At 34.5% G+C, this 16,280-nt stretch overlaps 1 protein-coding gene across 1 annotated transcript; it reads right to left on the reverse strand.

Annotated features, from left to right (window-relative positions):
• Positions 1 to 8,900: 8,900 nt before the first annotated feature.
• LOC25484274 (ethylene-responsive transcription factor 1B) lies at positions 8,901 to 9,607 on the reverse strand. The gene has a single exon (XM_013613046.3). The coding sequence runs from the start codon at positions 9,605 to 9,607 to the stop codon at positions 8,960 to 8,962; it is 648 nt and encodes a 215-aa protein (XP_013468500.1). The 3' UTR covers positions 8,901 to 8,959.
• Positions 9,608 to 16,280: the final 6,673 nt, after the last annotated feature.

Consider the following 16,280-nt stretch of genomic DNA (forward strand, 5'->3'; position numbering starts at 1 on the left):
TGTTTAGGTTAACACATTATTAGGGAGTTTGTTACAAGTTAGTTAGTTAGAGAGCTAGCTTGAGTTGGTTATGTTTGTTTAGATAGCTTACTAACCAAGCATGTAAATAAGCCTCTTATATAAGGCATGTTGTAATCACTTTTCACTACTAATGAATTCCACAAGATTACGACAATAACCTACTTCTTCTTCTCTCATTATTCTCTCAATTCCAAACCATAAATTCATAACCAAAAACCATTGCTTGCACTTGAAGCAAGCACTGTTGCGCTATCATAAAAGAGGGTGTTCCAAATGTTTTTCTTTCAACTTTTTCTAGTATTTAGCTGGTATTTGCAAGACTTCTAATGAAGAAGTCTGATCAACGTTTATTTTAAGCATCAAAATGAATATTTATTTATTAAAGAAGTAAGTAATTACAAATGAAAAAAAGAAAATGCGAAACAAAACAAAACAATGAAATTCGTGTTAAACAAATTTACGACCTCCCGTCCCAAAATTAACTTGAGAGTCGTATCATGAATGACATTAGGATTTGAATTTTTAGCAGCAGAAGAAATTGAATTCTCAATCTTGGTTGCACAGTTACGTTACCAACAATAAGTTTTTAAGATTAAATTGTAACAAGCTTAAAGCTTAGCAACCTTTATCTTAAGGACAATGTTAATATATTAGATGTTTTGGGTTTATGTTATTTAATTTATTATTTAGTAAATTATTCGTTTTTTATTGACAAACTCATGATACTTTGTGATAATTCATAGTGAGTTTACGAGGATAAATAAGAACATGTTGCTTGTCTTATTATAATTAGCTCAAGAGTAGTATAGAGTGTTTTTTCCTTAAAAAAAAGTAGTATGGAGTTTTTATGTTTTGTTTTGCTCTATATATTTTGTTTGCAACCATTATTTTTATAAGTTATGCTATTCACATTAATGAAACCCCAAACATTATTCTTATAACTTGTTATTTTTTAAGTTATGCTAACCACTTTATATTCCTTAACATATGCCTTAAGTTACAAATTAACATTTTTTATTTTTTATAACTAAAATGACCTCTAAGTGAGATACCAATATTTTTTTAATTATATGATTTTTCAAAATTGACCATGCAATTAAATGTAAGGTTGAATATGTTTTTAATTTAGACTTTATAAATATACAAATTTTTCGTTTTAGTTCCCATAAATTTTTTGTTAGACTTTTTATCCCTTAAAATATTTTCATCACTATTTTTTAGTAAACTCATGTCTAACCTTCATATTTTTTAGTGAAATTTTCCATAAATTTGTAGAATATTACGACAATCTCTCAAAAAAAAATTGATTTTTTTTTTACAAAACATGAATCATATATGAATTTTTAAGCGCAAAAAACATAAAATTTATGGTAAAAAATAGTGACATAATTGATATTAATTGAATAAGAATTACATATTTATTTTTTCGTTGATTTAATGGAATTGGTGTAATTAAAATTATTATCCCGGTCGTCGAAATGAGATTGGACCATTAAACTTTAATACTGAGGAACAATGTCGCATTAGTCATCATTGAAATTTTAATCATTTTTTAAAAATCGATTATGAAAGTGGTCCGAAATAAAGTTGAACTATGTTAGAGATGTTCAATCATTTTTTAAATCACTTCAAAGCTCCTAATGAAGTGTCCCGTGAGCAAAGCTCAGTTGATAGGACAACGCATTATTATATGCAGGAGTTGGGGTTCGAACCCCAGACACCCCACTTATTCACCTTATAACGTGAATTCTAGCCACAATGCTACCTGACCCAAAAAAAAAAAACTCCTAATGAAGTGCGCCCCACTACATTGAACTTGAATTTTCGCGCACTTTATCTATTAGGGAGGGGGCAGATATTACTAAACCATTCAACATGGAGGAACTCAAAACTGCGGTGTTGGATTGTGACAGTTATAAGTGTCCCGGTCCGGATGAAGTTAACTTTGGTTTCATTAAATATTTCTAGGGTGATATGAAAGATGATCTTTTGTGTTTTGTGTCTGATTTCCACCGTAATGGAAAGCTCCTGAAAGGTATTAACAGTACGTTCATCTCTCTAATATCGAAAAAAGATAGTCCGCAGACTTTGAATGATTTTCGTCCCATCTCTTTGGTTGGAAGTTTGTACAAGGTGTTGGTAAAATTATTGGCAAATAGGTTGAAAAATGTGATTGGACTGTCATTTCGGATACTCAATCTGCGTTTGTGAAAGGGAGGCAGATTCTAGATGGTATCTTGGTTGCGAATGAAGTTGTTGAGGAGGCCAAAAAATTGAAAAAAGATTTACTGCTGTTCAAGGTTGATTTCGAAAAGGCATATGACTCGGTGAATTGGCATTACTTCAATGATGTTATGGGGAAAATGTCATTTCCAACTTTGTGGAGGAAATGGATGCGAGAATGTGTCCTACGGCCTCAGTGGCAGTTTTGGTTAATGGTAACCCAATAGAAGAATTCTCTTTGGCTCGCGGTCTTTGCCAAGGGGATCCCCTTTCTCCATTTTTGTTTCTTTTGGCGGCAGAGGGGTTTCACATTATGATGGATTCCTTGGGCTAATGTTCGGGCCATGAGAGTCGTTCACCTCTTTGCAGCTATGTCGGGGTTAAAAGTTAATTTTAATAAAAGTGAGCTTGTTGATGTGAATGTTCCCTAGTCTTGGTTACTTGAAGCGCATCAGTTTTGAGGTGTAGAGTGGGTACCTTGCTAATTTTATATCTGGGCCTTCCTGTTGGTGGCGACCCTCGCCGGCTTAATTTTTGGGACCTTGTTGTTAACCGTATTAAATCCTGTCTGTCCGGTTGGAAAAGCAGACATCTTTCTTTTGGTGGTCGTCTTGTTCTCTTAAAGTCGGTGCTGACCTCGCTCCCTGTCTATGCGCTTTCCTTCTTCAAAGCTCCCTTAGGTATCATCGCCTCGCTCCCTTAGGAAAATTACTTGAATCGATTGGGAGTCTGTGTGTTTGGACAGAGAGGTTGGCGGTTTGGAGGTAAGGAGAATTAGAGAGTTTAACTTGTCATTATTAGGAAAATGGTGTTGGTGAATAGGGAGGGCCTTTGTTTTAGAGTCTTGGCCGCTAGATATGGCCTTGTGGGGGGCGGCTGCAGTGTGGTGATAGGAATGGGTCAGTGTGGTGGAGGGAGATTGCTAGCATTCGGGATGGTGGTGCTTCTGTGTTGGGTAGCTGGTTTTCGGATAACTTACACATAAATGTAGGTAACAGTGCTAATACCTTATTTTGGGTGGATAAGTGGGTTGGCGATGTTCCTTTTTGTGACAGGTTTAGTCGTTTATATGATTTGTCTGAAAATAAAATGGCTAATGTTGCATGTAGACGCTGATGATGCCTGGACTTGGATTCCTGATCCTGTTGAGGGGTATACGGTTAGTGGGGCCTATCGTATGATCACTGATAGGACGCCTACCACTAATAATGTACCTGCGGCTCTTTTATGGAGAAAGGATGTCTCATTGAAGGTGTCAGTGTTTGCTTGACGTCTTTTTCGGCATAGATTGCCTACTAAGATAAACCTGTTTCTTTGTGGCATAATTCATTCCGAGGCTTAGCTTTGTGTTAGTGGGTGCGGTCAACAGGAGTCGGAGACTCATTTGTTTTTATCTTGTACTTTTTTTTATCAGATTTGGCAGTTTATTCGAAATTAGCTCAGTGTTTATTCCGCTGATCCCGGTAACATTGTAGATCATTTTTACCAGTTTGGCTCTTCGTCGAGTTATGGAAAATCAACTTATGCATTTGATTTGATTTGCTACTCTGTGGGTGTTATGGAAAGAAAGGAATGACATGATTTTCCACGGTCAAGAATGTTCTCATTTTCCGCGGTCAAGACGTACACCTCGTGCCGTGAAGATAAATTGTTTGTTTCGTAATATAATTCATTTTGTTTTCTTAAAAAAAAAAAAAAAAACTATGTTAGAGATGCTCTCTAACAGTTCTATATTTTTAAAATCCACAACATCTTCTTTCCTTTCACCAAAAAATTCACAACATTTTTATGTGGCGGCTAACGGTATTTATTCGGAGTTTTTAAGGTTAGACTAAATTAAAACGGTGAGTGGAATCTTAGTTTTTCTCACATCATTATCGTCAATTGTTTAATTTAATACATGTTGCTGCTTCTGCGAATTGAATTGCAAAAACCTTTAAAACAACATGTGTACAATGAACGTGTCCAAACAAAAAAGAGAAAATATCAACTTAACCAGGTGCTGAGTATTAATTGTGTCAATGTCGCAAACTTGTTCGTTTGTGTCGTTTTTTTTAATTATAATAGTAATTGAAAATGAAAAAAAAAATACAGCCTGAGGATCTAGTGAAATTGGTCTTGTCTTGATGTCTTCTAGTTGGTCCTCTCTTTAGTATAGTATTAATTAATATTATCTTATCGAACTTTTATCGTTAATTGTTCATGAATCTTGCCACAATATATATATCTAACAAAATTCATGGAAGGAATGTACACGTGAGCATTGGAATAATTTTGAGCAGTGAAATGCATCAACTTGCAGTTGAATAAATAAATGCACCACTTGTTTAGGCTATCTCATTCTACATCATTTTATTAAGGCTTACTTCCCCATTCGCCGTCATATGGTTCAATGGATGCATGAATATCAAAAGTGAAGAAATGGAAGAAGATACATTCATTAACTTATTGAAGATTGATATCATTTGTCACATTGTGCTTAATTTTGGCGCTTCAGGTTTGATTTCAAGTAGTGTTTTAATAACTTAGGATGAATTTTTTTTCTTAAGAAAGGATGATTTTTTTTAAGGAAACAAATCAATTCATTTCAATAGATAAAATATGTCAAATACATGACGGTACATCATCATAAATACAGGGGCTAGACTCGGATGGGGTTGCCTTAACTAATTCATGAGCGATCCGGTTTGCTTGCCTCCTATCCTTGAACAACTGTCTACATGCATTAATAATACAACCAAACTCACTATGATCATCTACGCCTGTATGAAAAGAATCTACAACCTGTTGTGAATCTAATACAAAATCAACAATATCAAATTGTAGATCATATACCCATTGAAGTGTCGTATGTAATCCAATTATCTCACCTATAACAACATCACAAAGGGGTGAAAACCAATCGGTTCTTCCAAGTACATACTCCCCGACATCATCCCAGATACACATACTAATACCCACATGATTAAGTGAACAAGAAAAGGAAACATCTATGTTACATTTGTATCGACCTTTTGCTGGCTTTTCCTATCGAACAACCTCTTGGCGTATTGGTTTCTGCTGATTCACAGTTCTAGGTGCGCCACCCTCTCTTCTAATGCCTTGTGTAGGCTTCCACTCATTGAGGAGGGTCGTTGCTCGAGTTAAAACCTGACCATTGTTTTATGTTTTCTGTTGCCATAACTTAAGTTCCTACGCTTCCAAATACTCCACAAGATTGTGGCAAAGAGAGAACTTTAAGACATATTAAGTTGAGACAAAAGGCTAAAAATCACCGCATCCATGTTATAGTTTTGCCTTAATACCCTGTCAATCTTATCCCATAAATTAACCTCTCGCCAAATATGCATATCACATGACACTATAAAAGACTACGAATATTATCTTCATAATTACTTCCACAAAGCACACAATCAACGAAACAATGCATGCCATTGAGATCTAGTGGGAAAGCACCCTCTACAAACATGCCATACAAGATTATTGATCTTGGGGGGACTTTAAGTTTCCAAATCAAATGCAACTACCTGCTAAATGTAAATGCGAATTATCTGTTAACACAAAGTCTATATGCATTGTGCACCGAATACATGTCGTTCTTTTCAGTTTTGAAAATCAATTTATCTTCATCAACCAACAGATGCAACAATGTATTTAAAATCAATTGAGCCGTGTTTAGATCAAACATATTATATATTAAAGGAGCATTACATACCTTATCAAATTGGTTGATGATATCCTTCACCTTGACATGAGCTAAAGGCACAAATATGGGATTATAATATGCAAGGAACATTCCATTTGCAAGCCAAGGCGCACCAAACAACAGAATATTGGTACATGTACATATCTTGCACCTTTTTTCACAACTTTTTTTGCGGTGAAAATGCTTTTCCAAACATAGGTCTAGTTAATTCCCAATCTTAGAACCTATAAAATCATTGTTAGGATAATAATGAGCTTTAAAAAATCTAATAACAAGGCTATTGGTGTTTGTTTAAAACTTCCAACCCTGTTTACCAAGCATCGCCACATTAAAGTTAGTAAGATCCTCGAATCCCATACCTCCAAAATTTTGGGAACAAACAATCTTTCCCAAGACAACCAGTGCATACCTTTTCTCGTGTTACACCATGACACCACCAAAAAGCATTTATAATTTTTTCTATGCCATCAATCAATTTATTAGGGAGGAGATGTATGCTCATAATGTAAGAAGGGATAGATTGAAGTACCGATTTTGTCATAACCTCTCTCCCTGCTTTAGATAAACATTTTCTGAACCAACTATTAATCTTGTGCCATATGTGATCCTTGATAAAGCCAAAAGTTGCTTCCTTACTGCACCCCACCATCGAAGGGAGACCAAGATATTTTCCTGTTCCCATAACAGTACGGACACCTAAAGTATTGGTTATGGAGTCTCTTTGCGATGCTTCCACACGATTGCTACTTCAAACTTGGGTAAGCTAATAGCCTACGCAAAAGTAGCTTCATATGTGGCTAATATATTTTTCATCACTTGAGCTTCTCGATCTTCCGCCCTGAGAAAAAGGAAACAATCATTTGCAAATAATAGGTGAGATATAACAGGCGCATCAGTGCATATTCGTATGTCATGCAAGTCTCCCCTTCTTTCAGCTTGTCTGATGAGCGCATATAAGCCTTCTGCACATAAAATGAAGAGATAATGGAACAAGGGATTGCCTTGCCGCCACCCCAGCCAAGTATGATCAGACCCACCATATTAATATATTCAACGATGGAGTAGTCAATCGTCTCCACACATATCAAAATCCATTGAATCAATTGTTCGCAAATCCCATTTTTACCATGACATCCTTCAAGTATAGCCAATAAATTCGATCATAAGGACGGCGACCATCCTTATACCATATATACTCTGTCCCATAATTATAATATTAATAATGTTATAGTATTATTCACTGTGGGGTTTGCAACTGCCATTTGTTGTGCTCGTCGTTATTGTTTTTGCGACCTATGTTTGATTTCTTAACGTTTCTCTGCCGCTCTTTCTAAGGTTACCATTGCTTTGTGGTTTGCTGGTTCGTGGGTTCCAGTCCAAGTTCAGATCTGCGTGTTTAGATGCTCGCTTCGGCCGCTAGCTTCTGCTTCGGTAAAGCTCATGCACGGTTTAAGTGGGTTCATAGAAAGTCCTCAAAACCATAGTCGGCATCGCCGCGGTGGTCGGTTGTTGTTTTGGTCCTTTGCAAACATTGTTGTTGTTGTTGTTGCGTTTGTAGCTGTTTGGTTGTGCTGGAATGGCACCGCCGTGGTTTCACGTCTCCGACAATGCTCAGGGGCTGTTGTTGGTGGTAGTGTTTTGTAAAAGGGATGGGAAGAGGAACAGAGGTGTTAATATACGTTTTTTTGGATCTTTTTTGGTGGATGGTCTTGGGAGACCTATGGGTGTTGATGTGGTGTTTTGTATGGTGTTTTGGGGTTGTTACGGTGGCTTGAAAGAGTGGTGGTGAAGTGTTATAGGTGTTTGCTTGGGCGTGGTAGTGGTGGTTGCATCTTTTGGGTGGTATTAGCTCTTAAGGGGTTTTAAAGGTGGAGTTTTTGCTGAGTTATGGGTGTTGATCATATAGGTTGAGGGTGTTGAGGAAAGGGAGGCATAATCGTACATCAATTGGTGTTATTGTTATTTTGTTGGGTGTTGGTTGATTGTGATTAGAATCTCGCGTTTGTTTGGTTAGTAACTGAAGTTGTTGTGACCGTGGATATGGATCCTTCTTTGTCGCTGCTTGCTCGTGTTTGTTTGGGGTCCTTGTTGTGTTGGTTCGTGGCTTGATTTTGATAGTTCTTTTTTGGGTTGGTTTCGAGCTAGTTTTGTTTGCACTACTGTTCCACCTGCTGACTACCTTGAGATTTATCTTCTGGAGTCTAGTGGGCCGATCGCTTTTGATTCGAGATCGGGAGTCAGTTTCTTGACCCCAAGTGTTTTTGGCTTGTTTTCTCCAGCAGCCTGAGGATTGATTGGTGGTGGAATCTTAATTAGTTTGAGTATTTTGCTCAGCTGTGGTGATGAGAAGGTGATGTGCGGTTTGTGGTGATGAGAAGATGAGGTGTTGTTGTCAGGGGTTTCCACGGATGTGATGGTTATTCAGATTTACTTTGGTGCGAGTAGCAAGCGATAGGTGTATGGATTTTGTTTCCATGGCCATTCCCAATGGACGGTGAGGTTTTGGCTCAACTTCTGACTATGTTGATTTGTAGGGGTTTAGCTTGGTTTCGGTGTTGATTTGGTTATGGATGTTTGTTTTCCATTGGTATTTAAGATGTACGGTTATGCATTTTCTTTTGGGTGTTCTGCCTATATACGGTGCCTTTGGCTTTGTAGTTTCTGTTTTACCAGTCCCTGTTCGTCTTGTGCAAGAACTTGGTTATTAATAAATTATGCTGTTTCAAAAAAAAAAAAACCATGAGAAGCATGCATATATATATATATATATATATATTTCTTAGAGAGTTCATGCCTGCCATATTAGAAAATGAACCTCAGCAGGATGAAAGACAATATTTTTTAATTTGTAGCAAGATCAATGAATTCGCAACAACCTGCTAATGATACTCGAGTACTGAATAGAGGAAAACACTGCATCTAGAACTTGAAGAAGCACATGGTTCAATGGAATGCCCTAGCTAAATAATTGTTTACAAAAATTACAAAAAACAAAAGATACGAATAACTTCAGTAGAAGTTGCTTGTAGTTTGATTATCAGATATGGTTAGAAGTTGCTCAAGATATTCAACTCCCAAATCCTCTAACACCAAAACACTTGATCCTTCTGATTCATCTTGTCTCCCTGCTTTATTATTCTTTACACCTTTTGATAACAACTTTCTTTGTTCATAGTGCCTCTCTTTTAGTGCAAGTGCAGGTGAAGATCCTTTTCTGCAATCATATTGAATCTCTTGCAAAGATTCTTTGACCCTTTGAACAGAAAAATTGAGCACAGCATTATTACCTCTCATTGAAAATGCAGCTTGATCATAAGCTAAAGCAGCATCTTCAGCACTATCAAATGTTCCTAACCAAACCCTTTTGCCACCCCTTGTTGTGTCCCTTATTTCTGCAGCATATTTCCCCCAAGGTCTTTTCCTCACACCTATATATGGCTTCTGATCCATCCTATTATGTTCTTGTTTTGCTTCAGCCGATGACTTCAACATTGATTTACTTTTTGTTGGTTCATTTGAACTATATGAGAAATCAACCATATCGAAGGAAAGAGAATCAGGAATTGGATAATCATGAATGCCAAATGAGTCGAACGAAATTTCTGAAGGGTCTTGCAGCATTTCCGTATTTGGGTTCTGGAAAAAAGAGTGATTCATAGTGTTTTCGATTGCTTCTTGTGTTGTCTTTACCTTTTGGCTATAGTTCTCAATTTATATTTGCCTCAAATTAATGGTCAAACCCTGCACAGGTTGTTATTCAATTATGGATTATGGATTTAGATTATTCTAATGTACTAGCTTGAAGTATAATAACCATTTATTAGCTAAGAGAATCTAGATCTAATAAAGCTTATGTTATTACTATTTTCAAAAAAATTAGATATGTATGTACTAAACTTAATTGAACTCAAGTGATTAATGAGTTTTAGCAATGACAAATTGTTCCGGAGAACGTCCGATTTTTGAATATAACATTTTTTTATCAAATTTTATTTGTCTCTTGGATGAACTACGTATTAGTAGGGTAGGTTAAAAAAAAAATAAAAATATGCAGTCATGATTTGGATCCTTAACTGGTGTATATGAAGAGAAAAGGTAAATCCCCTTCCTTACTTTAAAGGATTAATCTCAATTATTTTTTAATTGAAGAATACATTGAAAAAAAAAATTTGAAATTAAAGCTAAAATCAAGGTTTAAGAAATAAAGCTAAAATTGATTTATAATAATAATAAAAGGGAAATGCTAACCGGTGCTCCCGGGGCACTAGTTAAGCATATGAAAAAAGAAATTATATAGTAGTTAATGCATTGAAATTATGTAATTAATTTATAATAAAGTCAAAAACAGTTTATGATAATAATTCCCTTTTATGGTATGCTTAACCAGTACCCCGGAGGCACCGATTAGCAGGACCCATAATAAAATAATGCTTTAGGGAATAATAATAATAATGCTTCCCTCAAAATAATAATGATGATAATAATTCTTCTTCTTATTATTATTATTTAGTTTAAATATTTTTTTATAGAATTTGAGTTAAACAATAATCGTTATCTTTGTCAAAAAGAAAATTAATCGTTATCTTTTTTTTTTTTTTTTAAGAAAAAATTAATCGTTATTTATATCCCCTAAAAAAAATTATACATATATACTCTACGTAAAGAGAATATATAATTTTGTGGGCCTTTTCACTTTCAATTATGCTATTCAAACAAATTTTTCCATAATGTTATATTGTTGCTGTCATTCGAAAATATAAGAATTTATATTGTATTTTTTTTTCTTCTAGTATTTGGGGTTTGATCCCAGATCTTACATATACTATGTATTGTCCTTACCAACTGAAATAAATTTACGGGGACATAATTTATATTGTATTTACCATATTGTTGGTGTCATTGAAAAAATGAAATACAATTTGTTACGATATAAAAGTACTAAATATCTATATATAACTATAATTTTAATCAAAATAATTTTAGTAAATTTTTTATAAACAATTATTGTTTGTAGTTAATACACATTGCCTCGATAAAAAGAACTGACAGATGTATGAAATGTCCATCTTAATGCTAGTGTATATAAAGAAGATATACTACTTTGATATAACTTTTTATCATCTAATTATACCATTCAATTGAACTAATCTAGTTACACGAGTATCTTATTAATCTAACGGGACAGGCGCGGATATCAAGCCTTTCCCTATTTGTAATGTTGTTTTGCAATAATATAATATACAGCATGACCACCTAGCTTGACCTAATTAAACCAAACATAATCACATGGTTCTACACCTGTGTGTCTCATTTGTCGTATCTAACATATGATTTTAAACAAACATAATGATTTATTTTGTCCTCTCTTAGAGTTATTTGAACAACCTTTAATTGATAATTTACGGGGACAACCAAAATTTGCAAAGAAAAAATAGGTATTGCACGAAAATCAAAGCAATAGAGAGATAAAGGAAAAAATGATGTGAGTATGAAAGAAAAAGTTGTAACAAAAGTTGTCACAAAATGGATGTTCAAATATCATTTCTATTTTGTTTATGCAAAAATCTACGTTGGTTTGTCTCACTGTCTCAGATGAACTGTACGTCCGCACGCACAGATTGAAGTATTGCAAGAAATAATTGACTCAGATGGGAATTGACTCGATTATAGTTTAGATTTAGAAAACAAATCCACTACTTTTATGGAAGGACATCTAAGTTCAATTTCCATCATTTATGCTGTTGTAGTATTTTCTTTTCTCACGCTTTAACCAATCTCAGATGTTAATTTAAAATTAGACTTTTGAGATTTTAAATTAGATTTTACGTCTTGTCAAAAAAAATGATATCGGGCTATCGATTTGAGATCGGAAGAACCAAATCTTTTACAATGTCTTGCTATAACAAAAGGACATCCAAGTTAAACATTCCTCATAATATATATCACGGTAAAAAAACAAAAATTAGTGAGGAAAATTTAGGGGGGGAAATCAAAACAAAACAAAAAATACAAAGGGGTAAATCAAAAAAATAATTTTACAGGAGGGAAACCCAGAAATGACATATATTACAGGGGGTAAAGACCTATTAACCCGAAAATGTATCAAAACTCATTATGGGTAAATCAAAACAAAACAAAAAATACAAAGGGGTAAATCAAAAAAATAATTTTACATGAGAGAAACCCGGAAATGACATATATTACAGGGGTAAAGACCTATTAACCCGAAAACGTATGAAAACTCATTATAGGACACCATTCCATTTCTCAAACACTTCACCATTTTAAGCCTCCTGATTAGGGGAGGGAGAGTGGGGTGGGGGGGAGGGGGACCGTCACTAAAGCCCACTAACCCATATGGGTACCATGGCCCATATCCAAGTATTTTGTATCCTAATATGTTTTGTGTATTTCTTGGATCAACGTTTAGCATACATGATGTATTTATTTACTGTATATCAAAAGTAAGTATTTTTATATCATTTTCAGAGGGACTAGTACGATATTATAAACCGTTCAACATTGATTATCATCTTAAGTTAGGGTTTGGTTGATTGTTTATTGAAAAACTATTTGAACTAGAATGCGGTAAATAAACAGAGATTTGATAAGGCGTAAAACTGTTAGGATTAGAGTTCGTCGACCAAGCTTCACATATATTCTTATGACCACATATACGGATTCTAGCCTTTAATCAATAGTATCATGTATCACCCAACAACACCATTCATGTCTAAATGATATTGTGATTTGTATCGTATCTTTTAATCAACGATTTCTTAATCTATTAAACGATCTGATATCATTAAGCTTCGATACTTAAGGTGATTATCAAAACACTAATCCTATGTGTAGAATTCTTGTTTTGGTTGATGATTATTCTAACCCTAGATTCAAAAGTATTTTTCAATAACATTCTAAATAAACATAAACATGATTTGCAAGAATAATCTCAATATCAAATAAAGAGCTAGAATCATATATTAAAGGATCAAAAGATTACACAATAGGCTTGATCAAGTATCTTTAATCCCAACAAAGGAGATTTAGCTACTCATTCTCATGATATATTTACAACAATGGAAGAAATGATGAAGATTCATACTAAGATCTTGAATTTTCAAATATTCTTGATGAATCAACACTCTATCACTCTTGGTCTATGAAGCTCTCTCAATTTTGCCTTATCTCTCTCGAAAAAGTAATAACATAATGAATATGAAATGTCTGAGATGACTTTTATACTTTTGCAGAAATTTAAGAACTCACCAAGCAAGATATGCCCAACATGGCGAGCTGATCTTGCTTCACCAGTGGGTTTATGCCACATCATCTTTGACTAGTCTAACCCGCCTTATTTCGCCATGCGAGGCTATTGCTCGCCATGGCGAGCTCTGATTTTCTGAAATCCTAAGCTTCTAGAACTTGCTTGCCTTTGTGCTCGCCTTCCCTTCGTTATGGTGAGTTGGCTCGCCATGTGGCTCGTTGTGGCGTGCTTCAAAGCTTGTGAAAAGGGGACTTTCTGAAACTCACTCGTTGCAGGCTTGCCTTTCGCTCGTTGTGGCAAGCTTGGACTTGTGATTTTTGGGTGGTTTCTGACTTCAACTCGCCATGGGCTCGCTGTGGCGAGTGAACCTTGCAATTCTTGAAGTTTCTTTCTTTAATTCTTGTCTTGTTCATCATTTTCCTGCACAATAGGATTAAATAGGATGTAAAAAGCATAATAGGAAATTTTGTCATATTTTCATGGCTTTTCCATGGATAACTTGTAAAGGAGTAACCAAAAATGCTTAATATATATATATATATAAAAGAAGGAATCCATTGACTCCAAAAGTAAAGTCTTTAGACTTGCTCCAAATCAAGGGCCTTCATTTTAATAATAATTAATGACTATGATTAATTGTAATAATTGTTACGGTGAGGTTCTTTCATCTCTAAACATGTGTATTTCCAATTCTTCTATTCTCTCTGTATTATCTCATCTGTCTCTCAACTTTTTTGATTTTTCAATTTTTTAAAGTCAATTTTTCATGTTTACAACCTTCTGACAAAGCTTCTTGTTAGGGTTTAATTGGTGCCCAATTTTTTTATTTTATTTTTCTACGGATTGAATTGATTTGTGTTGTAAGACCTCGTTTCGTAATCTTCGATTCACAAAATAACATAATTACCACACCACCTTCAATTTCATTAGCCAATTCAATCGTTAGTGGCATGTGGTTCCCTTCACATCTAATTATCTTAATCTATACAATTACTTCTTTCATGAAAGGATTTTGTCAAAAAAAAAAAAAAACAAAAAATTGAAAGGGGATCACATACACATCAGGTTTATTAATCTCCATGTGCTAAATTCTGAGCCGAAGTTGATTTGTATCAATGGCGTCCCACTGTAGACTTCAAGAAGAAGGAGTAAAAAGGCCTCACACTAACAATTATTATAATTAATCATAGCCATTAATTATTATTAAAATGAAGGATCATGATTTGGACTAAGTCTAAAGACTTACTCTTAGAGTCAACGGATCTCTTCTCTCTCTCTCTCTCTATATATATATATATATAAGTGTGTGTATATCTACTACTTTCTAGCACTTATTAATATACACATGCTGGATACCAAGCCGCACTTCGTAAAACATCACCAAGATTAGGTTCAGAGCATCACTCGACCCCTAACACATATGGATTCTTAGGCGCATGTATGAGTATCTAACTCCACGACCAGAGTATCTAAGCCCATGACATGTTCTTTCTGGGCTCGTCCCTAAGTCTCAACATACACCCTCGGTCGTACAACTCATATCCAAATCATTATTGATTCATCAAGAGCAATAAGGTTCAAGATTCCTTATTTAGAGATGTGTGCGACTATCCGAACAAGAGGATCAGTCCCATCAAACTAAACTAATGTGGAGTTAAGCTGACTAATATATAGACTTATAGGAGGATACTCTCGCATATGACCTAATCTCCATCCGCGTCACTAAACCCAACACTGACTAAACAATCCCCCGCAATTCTAGCATGAAGAATGCTTAACTATAGGCCTTGGTACCCATAAGGGGAGCGAGACGGACCAAAATATTTACCAATACAATATTTATTCGTTTATTACATGAAGCTACAATTAAGTACACTTGTTAAAATTATATCAGCTTAGGTGATACATGATAATTTATCCATTTTATTAAATAAATTGGTGTTTTTATTTATATTTTTAGGAGTATTTCGTTATTTTTTCTTTGTTTTTCCAATAGATAGGAAAAATCAAGAGAAATGGAGAAAATGAAAAAGAATTATTATTAATGATTGTTCCAAAGAAAAGCATAATATAAATAAAAAAAACTAAAGCATGTTGTATTTTTTTTATTGCAAGAGTTAGATTTAGATGCTCCCAAACCTAGTAATTGTGACCTTTTAACTCAAGAAGTTTCCATGTTTTTAAATTACAAATTATTCTTACGAGATTAGATTACAAATCTATGGAAGTCCCCGACATCTTTTATTTTCTCCATTTGACTACATCTTTTATGTGGCGGGCTGGCGACTAACGGTATGATTAGGAGTTTTTTTAAGGATAGACTAAATTAAAGCAGTGTAGAATCATATTATTCTCACATTATTATTAATTGTTTAATACAAGTTGCTGATGGTACCACAAATACCAACTGAATTGCAAAAAAAATTAAAGAAACATGTGTACAATGAACGTGTCCAAAAACAGAGCAAAGATCAATTGAACTAGGTGCTGGTACTAATTGAATTTGTGTCAGTGTCAAGTTGGTAACACATTCGTGCGTTTGCGACAAAAATGTGTGCCCTTTAGCACATTTCATAAAATATAGTCTGAGAGAGAATCTAGTGAAATTGGTCTTGTCTTCTAGTTGGTCCTCTTCTTTTGAATTACTAGTACTGAACTTTTAGCGTCATCATTACCTTAATTTTTGTTTTTATTGAGGAATGATATATATAAAAAGAGTCAGGATCCGTTGACACCAGGTATCAACGGATTCGTTGACACCAAATCTCAACCGTTCACTACTCTTAATCTAAAGGCTAGAATTTATTCAATGAAATCATAATATAGACATTCATTATTCCATATCTTACTTTTAAGTCTATTTATTATATTCTCTCTCAACAATCTCATTCACATTCTTCTCTAAAGCATCTTGTTTCCAGCCACACTTTTTTTTCTTCTTCCTGGTTAATCCGTTTAACACCATGTTTCTATCATTTGACATTTTAATCTCATTAACCACATGAATTTTTAGTTTAAAAAAAAAATACCATTAAAATAGATTGGATGTTGAATTGTGGCACA

The sequence above is a fragment of the Medicago truncatula genome, chromosome 1 (genome assembly GCF_003473485.1).
Source record: "Medicago truncatula cultivar Jemalong A17 chromosome 1, MtrunA17r5.0-ANR, whole genome shotgun sequence".
Lineage (NCBI taxonomy): Eukaryota > Viridiplantae > Streptophyta > Magnoliopsida > Fabales > Fabaceae > Medicago > Medicago truncatula.